This window comes from Poecilia formosa, unplaced genomic scaffold (assembly GCF_000485575.1).
Source record: "Poecilia formosa unplaced genomic scaffold, Poecilia_formosa-5.1.2 Scaffold311, whole genome shotgun sequence".
NCBI lineage: Eukaryota > Metazoa > Chordata > Actinopteri > Cyprinodontiformes > Poeciliidae > Poecilia > Poecilia formosa.
Genome location: NW_006800250.1, coordinates 24972 through 39384, shown reverse-complemented (window position 1 = coordinate 39384; position 14413 = coordinate 24972). Strand labels below are relative to the sequence as shown.

The 14413-nt window shown below is 40.4% G+C and overlaps 1 protein-coding gene across 1 annotated transcript in view; it reads right to left on the bottom strand.

The window, feature by feature from the left end:
- LOC103152451 (sprouty-related, EVH1 domain-containing protein 2-like) overlaps nt 1-14413 on the bottom strand; it is a 37950-nt gene that overhangs the window by 8837 nt on the left and 14700 nt on the right. Inside the window, exons 2-4 of the mRNA XM_007572915.2 lie at nt 7690-7882; nt 7439-7607; nt 5846-5910 (exon numbers count right to left, since the gene is read on the bottom strand). Of these exons, the coding sequence (XP_007572977.1) occupies nt 5846-5910; nt 7439-7607; nt 7690-7882 (427 nt within the window). The remainder of the gene's footprint in view (nt 1-5845; nt 5911-7438; nt 7608-7689; nt 7883-14413) is intronic.

The window sequence follows — 14413 nt, the reverse complement described above, 5'->3', positions numbered from 1 at the left end:
AGCCAAAAATAACATAACATACTGCCTCTGCTCCTGGTCCCGCCCCCCTGCAGAAGCCATTACTGGGGGGGAAGGAGGAGCGGATACGGTACAAAACCAGTCCGACTCTGGCCTCCGTGGCTGCAACTAATTCAAAACACAGACCAGACTTTCTGCTGCTGAGCCCAAACGCCACAAGAGGACAGAGAAAGGGGGGAGAGTTTATATTACTGGACATCCTCTTGCTGTGTACTCCAGTCCAAGGCTGGACGGAGGGCATTTCAGGTTATTTTCTGATACAAAACATGGCCCGACTAAAAGCCCAGGAGGATTCATCCTTCAGCAGGCCAGACTTGCACGACCTAGAATTGCTTCAATAGTTTTCACTCCCCCTGTTGTGAATGAGCCAAAATAGACACAGAGACAGGAGACATGCAGAACGGGGCTGGACTGAGTTAAGTTTAGGTTTGATGAATGAGGAATAATTTAGGGAAGTCCATCATTGCTGGTGCTCTCCCCATCCAACTATCCAGCCGCTAAATGGCAGACTGACGAAGCATTTCCCCTTGTCCATGACTGTGCACCTCGCAAGCTCTATTGCAGTCGCCATTCCCTTTAAGAGGTTGTTCAAACCATAAGCAACTTTGCATTACAGACAAACTGTTATGGACCTACAATTCTGCACCTGTTGTCAAAAATGTATAGTAAGAGAATGTAGTACACATAAATTTGGCCATGTTACAGACACTATCATCGATAGCCTTTGTTAGGATTTCACTTGATAAACCAATGCAAACCTATACAACCAGTGCAAAAATTGTGATGCGGTTGGAAAATAATCCATAGCTGGCAAAAAGTGTGTATGTACTCAGGTTCTTCAAAGTTAATACGTCGCAACGGTGCCCTACCGAGCAGCTACAGAGGCAAGTCTCTACCGGCTTCTGCGAAATCTTTGCAAAACAGCATAAGCTGAGGCAAATCGAGTAAAGAGTGAATGTGGACAATTTTCAAGTCTTGCCCAAGATTCTAAATTAGATTTAGGCTCATGAATTTGACTGGGTCCTTCTATCAAGTGCATGTGTTTTGATCTTAACCATTTCATTGTGGCTCTGGCTACATGATTAGCAACCTTTGTTTTCTTTTCTTTTTTTTTTTTTTGCCATTGTGTTCGGGGTGAATGTGCAGAGAAAGCTTTCGATTACAAGCAGTGCTGTGCTTGAAGACCCCAAAAAGTCAATGATGGTCTACAGTGACCAGGACACCTTCTTCCATAGATATGATGTGTCCCCTTAAGGCAAGCAGGACTTCTGATGGCTCTTTTGTTGTCACTATTCCGTAAAGGCCGGATTAGTAGAACCATGAAGCTAGTAGTTGTCTTGTCGACATATTCTTCCACCTGAGTTGTTGATCTCCTCCACAGTTACAATGTGCCTCTTGAGTTTGTTCTCTGATTGATACTCTCCTTACTGAACCTGTCACTATGAACTTGGAAGCCATATATCCGCAGGTCAGCAGCTATATCATACTTTTTTCAATGATGGGTTGAGAGCAGTGCTAATTCAGATGTTGAAACTAGCTTACTGCTGAAGCCAACTGACGATGCTACAATTTAACTTAGGAGTACGACACTAAAGCAGCTCAATGAGGCGTTCGTGGTGGCAGCATGTTGGGGTAGATGTGTCAAATTAGTTCTGATACAGATTAATTTTGAAAAGTGCTCATCATTTCTTCCAAACTCCACATTTATGCACTGCTTTGTGTTGATCTATAACACAAAATTCCAGTGGAAAACATTTAGGTTTTGAGGTTGGCAAAGGTAAGGAGATGTGGAAAAGCCCAAGAGGCATCAGTGTTTAACAGAGCACTGTGGATAGTGGGATCAAATCCGTGACCCCACAATAAAACAGTAAGACATGAGGAGCTCAGGTCTCGTTACGTGTGTTACGTGAGCACTTCGTTCGTGGGAGACAAATACGGGTTATTTTTTCACAATGAGGTGCTAGCTAGTGAGGTGGAACTAAGGGTCAAAAGCGCAGATGCATTCAACGACATGCTGAAACCACAGCGCCATCTAATGGCCTGGCATGACAACTTCAGTTGACTCAAAGTGTCTTGGCAGTGCCATTGAAACATGGACCTTTTTTTTCCCCAGTCGACATCCAAAAACATCAGCAGTTTCCAGGCAGCGGTCTCACTATAATTTAATGCCTACAACCTTAAGAGGGAAAATCTAAAGTTTCAACCAAACCTTTTTGTGTGCCGTCAACCACGTTATCAAAGAAGTCAGAGATGAAAGATTCACAACTCATAGCACTCCAGTAGAGTTGTGGTATAAGCTCAATACCACAATTATCCTATAATTTAGACAAAATCTAACTAAAGAGAGAACTCTGATCAAAGTGGTTAAAGGCTGGCATCACCTGCAGCTGCAATGCCAAAGAGAAACATACAGGCCTACATATATGTTCTCTGGGTATTCTAGATTAAAAATACAGATAGGACAACTGATGGTAGACTCTTTAAAAGAAGGCAGACAAACGGGGACTGCTTTGTAATATGCTAAACAAATCCTACTAAAATGGAAATATTAAGCATATTTTTGTATCTTGTAAGGTTTTATTAACTGCTGCAACATTAAGTTTGATCTGAAATATACCAGTCTTTATTTAAAAAATAATAATAATGCAGTTTCTCTGTCAACAAAAGCAAAGGACTGCTTCGAATTCGTTCCACTGAAAGCTTCTACAGTATTCCCCGCACCACCATCCCTCCCCCGAAGCCTCACCTCTCCACTCCTGCTCATGTGTTTGTGTGTGTCTCTGTGGTGGCTGTACACTCCCAGCAGAGCACCTATTAGTCTTGGCCCTAACAGACAGCTCGAGTCAAAGATGAACCACGAGGCACTTCCTCTCGTAAATCAGCAGCCCCGCACTAAGCTGGGAAACAGCTGCTCCGCGCAAGCTCGGCGGCTCCTCTCCCTTCCAAATGGGAGGGCGCAAAGATAGTGTGTGTGTGTGTGTGTGTGTGTGTGTGTGTGTGTGTGTGTGTGTGTGTGTGTGTGTGTGTGTGTGTGCATGCGAAGGGAGTTGGTGGGATACAGGAAGTGACCTTGTGACCCTGCCTGCTGGCTCTGGTGTCAGATTTCAGTACTAAAGGAGGAGGTAAATGGTGGGTTCACATAAAATGTCTATATGTTAACCTAAGGTGGAGATCTATCTGCTGTGGCAGGTATGCACAACAGAAGACTAATATTAAATCCTGAGCTGATGAGATGTAGTTTGTAAATGTTTTATGCAGAAGAACAGCAGTACGGGTCATCATTGTACGTTTCACTTCGGATTCTTGCGGCAAGCTTTTCAATTACATAAGATTTGTAGATGGTAGAAGATTAGACACTGTCATGTCTAGTTTGGTGTACTGTGATATTTTAAGCACAGCCCTTTATTAGGATGCCATACTAAAGTTTCTAAAGGTGAAATCACTCCAGCCCTTGTTAATCCCCTTTAATCAAACTCCAGTTAGTTTGTCTACAAAGTCCAGTCTGTTTACAGATGTGTGAATGCGTAATCAAACTCTGATGCAGACCAAAAAAGCAAACTCTGGTCCGCCTAAAAACCCAGGTCTTGGTTCGGTTGAAATGAACAGTAGCACAATTCAAATGCATATGGAAACCGCTCTGAATGCAGGAAGCAAACTGCATTCCAGGTAAATACAACCAAAACCAACCGAAAAGTCTAGTGCTAGTGCTAACGCCAGCAGGAACATGTTGCTCCATTAGTTTGGTATATTTGGCACAATAAAAACAAAAAGCACTACATGAAACTATAAGAAATGCTGCAATTTTGGTCACAAATCCAGCCAAGTCTACTGCACTAGCAAGTGTGAAAACACAGCAAAAGTATCACAGTATTCTTGGTATATTTTGACTTTATAGTCTCCTAATTTTGAGAAAAAATTGTAGCCTGGCCTTAGTACTTTGACAATGTTAAATTCACTGAATTTAACGTTGTCAGAAGTTGTAAAACACGCTTGACAGACAAGATGGCAATCCTGGGTGTGCTGACATCACTCTGAACTATGGAGACCCAAGTAGTGCATTGGTGAAAAATAAATGGATTTATCACCCAGCCCTACTTTATGTCATATGTTCTGTATGAAGGAACAGTTTTGAAACTTTTTAAAACCATAATGGTGACACTGGTAACCAGTTTTTGAGCCCAGGTTCTACGTATGCCAAAACTCTCTACGACAGTCCGGGCCATTGTCAGACTCTATGAAAGTGGCATGATGTTGTGTTGCAGCAACTGCTTTATCCTTTGTTGCAGCATAAACAAAAGAAAAGCAGCAACACGATTACCTGGCCAAATAACACCGCCACTAAGGGCCTACTTCTTCTGTTTAGCTTCTGATGATTGTGATAAGAGATGCACTTCTAGAGCAACAAGATCTACATCACTGCGACATAAACTTCTGTAAAGTCAAATTTCTTCCAACCCATGAGACCGGAGGTCTCAAGTAAGTGTCAAGTGAAATCTGTCCTGATCAGCTCAGGATTATTAGAGCTTATTGATTTGAATCTGATTGTTTTAGGGTGCGTTCACACCAGCTCTGTATAGACCGCGTCAATCTAATTCTAGTTTGTTCACCTAGAAAGTCTAGTTTGTTTGGGTAGGTCTGAATGCGCAACTTAACTTATATGGACCAAAAAAGTGAACTCTGGTCCAACTAAAAACCTAAGTCTTGGTTCAGATGACACGAGCTATGGTACGAATACGTATGTGAATGCAAGCAGAACGGAGACCGCTTCCAAAGCAGGAAGCAAACTATAACGCAAGGACTTCTGGGTAAACGCAAGCAAAGCAAATGCATGAGTCTAGCGCTAGCAGGAGAAATGGATCCTGGTCTTTTACAAAAATCAAAAGAATAGCCCTACAACCACTAAAATCTGACACTATTCCATTTTTGCTTACATTTTCTGAAGAAGAAGAAAGTTGCGCTCAATGTCTTCTTCAGAGGTTTTTGTGCCGTTTCCTTCAATGATTCTTGGTGCAGCGCCACCACAGGCGAGAGGTGTGAGGTTTATCAAGTTTTTCAATGAGTTTGGTTTGTTTGATACAATGTAATATAAAAGAGAACTGCAGCACCTGAAACCGTAACAATTTTGGTCCCCAATCGAGCCGAGTCCACCTTTCAGGTGTGAAAAAGACCCTTAGAGTATCAAGATTTTAAGGTTTTGTTATCATGCGAATGGAAAATTAAGAAACAAAACACATTAGGGTTGATTTTTTTGTCCTTGTCAAACAAAACCACTTCATGACTTGAACTTCCTCATCAACATCACACATGCTCCCCTCTGCCCCCCGACCCTGTAGTGGGACCCACAGCCAGCTCATACCTCAAACTACGACCCCCGATAGAAGATTACAATCAGTGTCGCATAGTTCCTTTAAGAGTTACTTAGTTGCTTCTTTTGGAGGAAGAGGAGCGAGTTGAAACATCGCCTTACATGCTGAATGTAAGAGCTCACCCCACGCTGAACGCTATGAAACACGTTGCACAATAAAAGTTGGCTCTGCGACTTCCTCCGCCACCCGCTCAGCTCAGAGATGCATCAACTTTGACCCTCTCAAACAGAGGGTCAAAGTTGGTCTGTTTGACCATGCTGGTCAAACAGACCAGCATGGTGCAAGGCAGCCACAAATGTCAGGCCTAAAACCAGCAGCGTGAATGCATCGCCGTGCATGAGTGAGATTCCGTTTTCGTGCATTTGTCGAGGGGGGAAGAAAAAAAAAAACCCCAAAGAAGTTTTAATGTTTTGCACTCGTTTTCTTAGGGACTCTGTTTATTTAAAAAAAAAATTGCTTACAGTGAAAACATCGTCGTCCCCCAGTTCTCCCTCGTTCTGGAGTGCCGTAGAGGAAGTCGTGGAGCCTGCGGAGAGGGAAACATCGCAGTGAGCAGCTCGGAAAACGCAGCTGTATCTTTCATCTCTTTTAAAGTTGCACTTGCAGTAATAATTGACTCAGGTTTTACAGCTTCTAAATGTAAACTTCCTCATCCTGTCGCATTATCAAAACTTTAGAAAAACTATTTTCGGAACACGTTTCTCCACATACTTTGACCTCATTCATTTCCTCGCCATGACCGACCGGTTTTACCTGCCGTGTTTTGGACACCGCCCACTAAACACCTCTAGTCATGAACCGGAGAGGAGATTTCTCGTCTCTCTGACTTTCTAGAACTCTTAACTTCAACGTGGAAGAAATGGACGCTTATTTAGTTCGAGATACACAAATTACAGTTTTGTTGCCAATTTCCAGTTTTTTTTTTTTTTTTTTTTTTTTTATCTTTGATCTCCTGATACTGATTTTAGAAGAGCAACATTTTCCTTAACCCTTGTATGTAGAAATGGGGTCCAACCGACCCCGCACACGTAAAACTTGCATCATTTGCCATAGTCCTCTACGTTTGCCTCAGTCCTCGCACGCACAAGGATTAAGAACTATAAATTACATTGATATTAGGAGATGTCAGACTGTATGAGATGCTTTTCAAATGATCATTGATTATTCAGTAATTATTAAATGATTAAGGATGCAGAATGTTTGCATTTTATATTAGCATTAGCAACTGTGACTGTGTTTATTCTCGACAAAATGAAGACCCTTTAAACCTTAACATAAATTTCCACTCAAAAGAATTGCTTTCCCCACTTTAACCTTCCTGTTATCTGCTAAACTGACACTCTCTTTTTAAGTACTAGTCTGAATAAAAGTCCGACAAGACTTAAGTTAATCTAATTTCCTCTTTAAATCACTTGTTATACCTCGTATTCTTCCACTGGGTATGGAATAAACAAATGACCATGGTAGAAATTTAGCCCAGAAAAACGCCTTGTTTGTGAGGTAACATGTTTTTTATTTACCAAGAAGTTTTGCACCAGGGTTTTGTGAAGAAACAGCTGCTGAACATTTCAAATTTGTAGATATTTGTATCCAGCATTACAATTTATTAATATCAGATTTTAAAAACCCAGCTAATTATTAAACTTAATGTAGTTTAAATAATAACACCTATTTACAGTCATCTGTAGATTAATAATAAGTAAAGAACAAATCCTTCATTCAACATAAAATTTAGGCTGGCCAAGCCATATAATTACATAAATAATAGTTTTTTTAATCATATTTATTGTTATACCACAAAATATTACAATCAAATTCTAAGTTCATATCACTCACCCCTATTGCCGAATAAGTACTGACACAGCAAATGTTTACCTGCTTATTACAGCCGTGCATAAAGTCAACATATGACGTAGTCAAACCAGTATCAAACACGCTGAATTTGCATTTTCTTGTTTTGCAAATTTTTAAGCGTTCGCTCAAAATTCACACGAGAATTAAATGGAAACACAGCTAGTGACGACCAACCAAACCCACATTCCAGCACGGCGTACCTTCAGCCAGGTCTTCAATTGCTTTGTGCACCCCTCTGTCGAAGGCTCTGGCATCAGCTGGACACTGGAACGACAGGCCGCACCGCCTGTCCTCCACCTTCCAGTGGTGAAATGTCGGCATTGCGATGGTGTACACTATGTCCTTCCTCAGCGGACAGTCCAGGATCACCTGTGCATCCGGCCAGTAGCAACTCAGCATCACTTCCCACAGTCAAAAGAACACAAACGTTCGGGGTATTTTTATGTCTTACCTGTTTGTCACGCAGCCGTTCCCCCCGGATGACGAACTGGGAACTGCTGGAGCCGGAGAGATTTGTCACCTCTGTAGGAAGGAGGCGACAGACGCCCACCCGGGTGAGGGCCCCCCCATCCTGAGCCAGCCAGCCGCCGCTTGAGTCATCCCGCGTCATCACCACCGCTTTCACACGCACGATGTAGCTGTCACTGGATGGAAGGATGAAAGAAAGGTGGAAGATTGTTAGAATGGGGTCATCAGTGTGACATTTGTGTTTGTCTCAGTCTTAAAATGCTAATTACAGGAAACCGACCGTGCTTTAAGAAAAGTATTAACTGATTCATCGTTTGAATCATCATTTGAAAAAAGTCTTTAGGGTCATTAGATGATTGCTTTGTGAAAGTACAGTCTAGTTTCCAAGTATGTGTTAAAGCTGCTTCAAGTGCAAACCACTTCCTTCCGTAGTAAAAACAGAACAACGGGCAAATCAATACTAAAATGCTTTCCTTTATGTTAAAGAAACTAAGAAAAAAACAACAATTATTTCAAATATTAAACAAAAAACATCCTTCAGATAAATTGTTAATATTCAAATTCTGTTTGTTAAAGCTGAAAATGCTGCAATGTCAAAGTGGACTTAATGCCACAGAAGTTTTGTGCAGCATTGGATTCACACCCTGACAGACTGTTTGAGGGCGTCGCAAGTCACGACTTTGTTCGGTCCTCACTGTGCTGAAGTGGGAGGTGTTGCACCAGGATAAGTCAGCATTAAACACACTCACACACATGTTAGCGTGGCTATCTTTGTGGGGATTTTCCATTGACTTCCATTCATTTCTAGAGCCTAGACCTTACCCTAATCCTAACCCAACCCCTAACCAAAACTCAATTCACATCTTAGTCCTAAATCTAACCCATGACCCAAAAACAGCAGGTCCCTGCAGCGTAGTATGTGTCAGGAAAATGGTCCCCACAATGTATTGCAAACAAATGTGCACACACACACACTCACACAGTAAAACTAATGGAAACAGAGCTCAATGTTCAAACTCATGGTCAGCAGTCATAATCTTAACTGGAATATTTCAGAATGACACGAACACAACTTCAAGTGGCGGTGTTGAATCTCCCTTGGTACTTGACTTGATCGCATCCCATGTAGTCAACAGGCAGTTTGTCGTTTTTGTTTTCTGCATTATGAATTACAAAATTTCAGCGTTGGGGTTTTAAATCATTAAGTGGAACGTACAGATACGTCAGATACGTTGCAAAAACTGAGGCCGTCCCAGTAACCGAATTTACCAAATAAAACAGCCACAAAGCAGTGAGGATGTTGTTTTTGGACTGTAATATTGCAAAACATTTTTATTCCAGACTGCATTTAAAAAAAAAAAAAACATAGCTGCTGCTTGGGCTTAAAATGAGTGATAGCAGCTTCCTGGTTTCAATAGTTTTATTCAAAAAAGCCTCAACTTCACCAGCACATAAATACTTACAGCTGCTATCCGCAGTCACACCGTTTCGCTATTCATCTGAGAGAATAACACTCAAAACTGCCCAACTAGAGGTTATTCTATGCCATTAAGCATCTTCTGATGTTTTTAGAAACACTTCCTGCAGTAGGACTGGTTTGTCTCACATATCCTGCAGAATAAGGTTTATTTTGTATTTTTATGCACTTTTAATTAGGTCACAACTGCAGGGTAAATTAAAATGATCTATTCTGATATGTGTTAAAGGTTTCCCCCAGAAAACTTGCTAAGCCTGGTGGTTGGGCTATAGGGTAGACATTCATTCACCAGCCCATTGTGCTTTAGAGTTAAAAATTTTTTAGGTTTTCCGGGAATTTTTAAATTTTCCTTTGTTATTTTTTTTTTTTGAAAATTTGGAGGTTTTTTCCTTTACCCCCACCATTAAGTTTTAAAAAATGTGCACATTTTTTAAAGAGTTTTAAAAAAAACACCCCCAATGCTTAGCTTGGTTTGGGCACAAGTAAAGCCTGGTGGTCCACCAGGCTTATAATACTCTGAGGGAAGCCCTGCGTGTTGCTGAGCCCCAACATATTAGTATGAAATTGTGGGCGTTTCCCTTTGTGTTTTAGAAGGCAACTGCAGTAAAACAAGAAATTAGTTCTGTTACTCCAAATAAGGAAGCAGAGCAGTTAGATATCTACAAACAAATGTTAAAGAAATAGGATGCTTCTTTGTTTCCACATGCAATTTGTGTATCAAGACAATAAATTATTGTGTCTTGGAAGTTAAACAATTTAAATTACTGACAAGTTTAAATATGTCATGATTATTTTTTTTATTATTCTTTATCTGCTGTTGTATCTATCTGATATGTAGGACTTGATTGCTTTCAAGTTATGCTTCAATTAAAACTTCACATCTGTAAAACACTGAGGCAGTTTGTCATATTTGTAAAGAGCTAAGACTGCGATACAATTAAATTATAAATTCCGAGCACCAAATCAATGTTCCCATTGTATTCGGCAAAGGCTACTAGCAAATAGCTAGATGCAACAATGTTTTAAAAAGTGCTTTCAAATCGCTAAAATCTTCTAGCATATGTACAGCTTGTGAAGTGACAGACATTTTCTCTGACTGAATGGTGGACAAAGAACCACAGTGCTGTACCTCCCCCACCTGCTGCTGCACAGCGCCAAACAGACAGCAAATGAAGCCACTAAACTGTTCCTGCACTGTCAAGAAAAAAAAATTAGACTGAAAATATTTTTGATTGCAATAAATCTAGACAGAACGCTGCAGGTTTTCTGTAAAGCACCAGAATGCAGGCTAGCAACTCTGCTAGCTAGCCCGATTACTTGGCTAAACAAAAGCAGCAGAAAAGCAAAAAGGGATATTATCAAGCAAAATACTCATTTCAAAATTTTTACTAAATTATCATATGTTTAGTCTATATTATGAAAAGAAAATAAATATCGCAGATCCCATTATTATACAGTAACTGTAACTTTGAAATATAGATAAGTTTTTGTTTAAAAGGGGATTACATTATGCTTTAAATTTTTTGTTTTAATTTTTAGTGTTAATACTGTAAAAATTGGCCTTTTTACTCAAGATTATCATACTGTGACAAACTCATGTCATTCCAAATTTGCCTTTAAATGTAACATTTGCAGCCCAGGTGCAGTTTTTGAAAACGAAAGTAAATGTCTGGCAAGTTATTTATCAAATTAGACAAAGTTATGCTTTCACATCTAAATGAGTATTTCTATACTAAAACACTGAAAAGTCACTAGGCAATAACACTAATAACACTAGTAATCAGGGAAGTAGTTGCGTTCTTATCCCAGCTTCTGATCGTTTAAGTAAGACGACAGCCAACTGGAGCCTGAATTGGACACACATCAAACCAACAAACAAGATAATGCAGCCACAGTTTAGTCTTGAGGAGCACAAAACAATACATGACAAAAAAAAACAAACAAAAAAAGCAAGCAGGAGACAGAAGGTCTCCTGCATGGCTCATGCTAAGGCTGAGCCATTCCCCAGCCTTAGCATGACAGCCACCACCCTCACGGGGACACAATGCACACGGTCCCAATCCTCATGAACGACCCGACAATAACAGGATGTGCCTCTGTATATTGAATCGATGCTCTTTGTGTGTGTGTGTGTGTGTGTGTGTGTGTGTGTGTGTGTGTGTGTGTGTGAAGGGGTTGGGGGTTTGAGGAGGGACGTTAAAAGAGATATGGAGGAAGAGAGGCTGAGTGGGAGTGAATGGGAGAGGTGTTATATAATTAGCTTGCAGATAGTCAAAAGGATCTAATGCACATACACACTCTCTCTCACACACACGCAAACACAGGTGGCAAAACTGGTTCACCAGCTCCCACCCACACACATTCATAAAAGTGACTGAATGACAGACTGGCTGACAGCAGACAAACAGCCCATACAGAAAAGCAGCCACACAAACACCCACGTTTGTGCTTTTGTGTAAGACATGCATGCATGAAATGAGATGTTTATTTTTCCATCTAGCAACTACAAGTTGTTGGTTTTTCTCTTTGGACAACATGGGTGCAATAACTGAAAGGGTCACGTTTAAAAAAAAAAAGGGAAGACGTTATGAAACAAACCAAACTGGGAGGTTCAGCGGTGTTTACTGGCAGAGGACAGAGTTAGCCATAATTTTGGTGCGCAGGTGGAGTTGTACTTGTCATGTGAAAGCACGATGGGCGTAGGCAAAAAGTCATTCAGGTTCGTCTGTGTAGCTGGAAAACTTGAAAAGCAACAAAGGAAATAATAGAAATTTAAAATAGACACCTCACTTACCTACTTGTGTTTCCATTAATCTAAACTAACTGCAAGCTAGCTTACACTGTAAGCTAGCAAGCTGGCTTAAAGTGGGAAGCTATCTCACAGTTCTTTGCCTAAATGCCTAAAATTGCTTATAAAATAGGCCTCATGTGTTATACTTTTAAAATATCATATCTTGACTTCATTATTTTCATTATTCCAACTAGAGAGATGTTAGCTTTGGATAAAATATCTTCCCATGTAGTAGATTGAGGTTACTTCGGAGGCACATAAAGCATTTATGCAACTTTTGTAGCATACCAAAATAATAAGAAAACAATACAGAGAAAATTCATCCTATTTCCATCAAAGGAATAAATAGCCTTGTTCCAGGCAACTACGATGGATTATCGCTGTACGCCTCAAATAAAACCACCAAAATAAACACCTCAATCCAGCTATAGAATGAATAACACCCCAAACATAGAGCTCATTTTCCACATGTGGAGGCCAAATCTGAACAAGGCCCATATGCTGCCAGAATTAGTTGACCCACATGCAGCTAAATGAGTCCAAACACCCAAAAACCAGTCTTCCCTAGCAATTACCACTGAACCAGAGCTCACCAACCAACATTAGAGCACTCCCACACAGACTACGTCATTATATGCCAACTACATGGGACTGATGAGATCACTTCTAGCATTGCAGAAAGAGAACGATGATGTGTTCTTCTGCTTGAGCAACAATTTCTCCATTAACTGCTAGAAAAGCAGTTTATAAATAATTGTGCTAGCTAGCACGAGGAGTGAAAAACTACACAGCAGAAATGCAATCTTTTGCATAAGCAGTGACAAGAAAAAATACAAATAAAATTTTGTTCTTGCCTAAGAACTTCTAAAAAAAAAAAAGACCTACACTTGATTTTATTTAAATTAGAAAATGAACAAGGGTTCTGACTGGAGTTAAACACATTTATTGAAACGCTTTGGCTAAACTGATATTAAACCAAAAATACAGCGCTTTTAAGTCCTTACTGCACAGATTATCCCACCTTTTACTCCTTCAACTCTTCATGAAGTAAACAGGATAGCAATCTGACACCAGCTTGCTAAGCTACCTGAGTCAGCTGTTTACCAGCTACAATGTTAAGTGTTACTTTTACAAATGTGAGGTGTGGTGCTCCTGTCCCTGTTTTTTAATTACTGAATATTTCTGAAATGTAGCTGCGTTTCCATTACAAACGTGCGCAAAATTTTTCAATATGCCGCTAATATCAGCAAAAAAAACAGAAACAAACAACAACAACAACAAAAAAAACCCCCCACAATTTCACAATTGTGGTGTTTCCAGTAAAAAAGAAACACAATTAAAATCACACGATAAGCTAACATCCACCAACTACTTCTGGTTGTTTTCGTCATCTGGTTGTTGATCACGTGACTCGTGTGATGAAAAATAAAATGTTTCTATTACAGTTTAGCGAAGTAATACACTAAACTTGATACAGCCGAGATGCCGCCTCATCCTCGCATGGGTTTTTGGGCGTCGTGTGGCGTGGTGGTCGTACCGTGCGCCCCGTATACACTACAGAGCTACAGACAAAAGGAAAGGGAGTTTTTCTTTAAACTGGCATTTTTCCATTAAGTTGCTTTTTTTGTAATTCCAGTTTGCACATTTACATGGTTAATGGAAATGCAGCAAGTGAATAAGATTTTATTCACTGCCCACAGCTGGCAGGCAGTGGGCAGCAATGGTTAGAGGAGACGCAGCTTAACTTTATTCTTTACAACTTAAGAAAACTCTAGAAAACACTGGCACTTTTTTTTTTTACTGAATGTTCAAAATGGCACTTTGACTGCAGTAACATTTTATTAAACCAGCTCGTTCCGTGCGTTAAAGTAAATCAAGACACCATTACTTTGAGCTCCAAGTCATTCATTCGTTATTTTTGTCTCTGTAAAACTGCTATAGAAAATGTTTACATTCGGAAATCCATACTGTTGCCTTTACATGACTCAAACACACATGACGAATCCAGATATAGCGCGACAACATCCAAGCCATCCACATACAGAAATAAACACCAAATTCTGCAATAAATAGACACATGTGCTTTCAGATACACGATCCAGGCTATCAGTTCTCTGAGATGAACTCGTCACATTTTGGTCCGTCTTGTGACCCATGTCTAGGGCCCCGTCTGCCGGCAGGCCCTGTAATCTGTGGTTGGAACACACAGACAGCCACAACCAGCAGCAGAGCACTGCTTTAATACCCTTGGAGGAGACTAAACATCTTGGCACAGATGCACTCACACTAACATTTAGGAACTGTGAATCTAATTCTGTCCATGTCAATGTTGCATGAAGTGCTGATGCTGGGAAAAAAAAAAAAAAAAAAAGGGCCGACAGCTGCTTTGAAAAAAGACGACCGATGGGCTGCCGTCGTCCATTCATACAGACTCCAGCA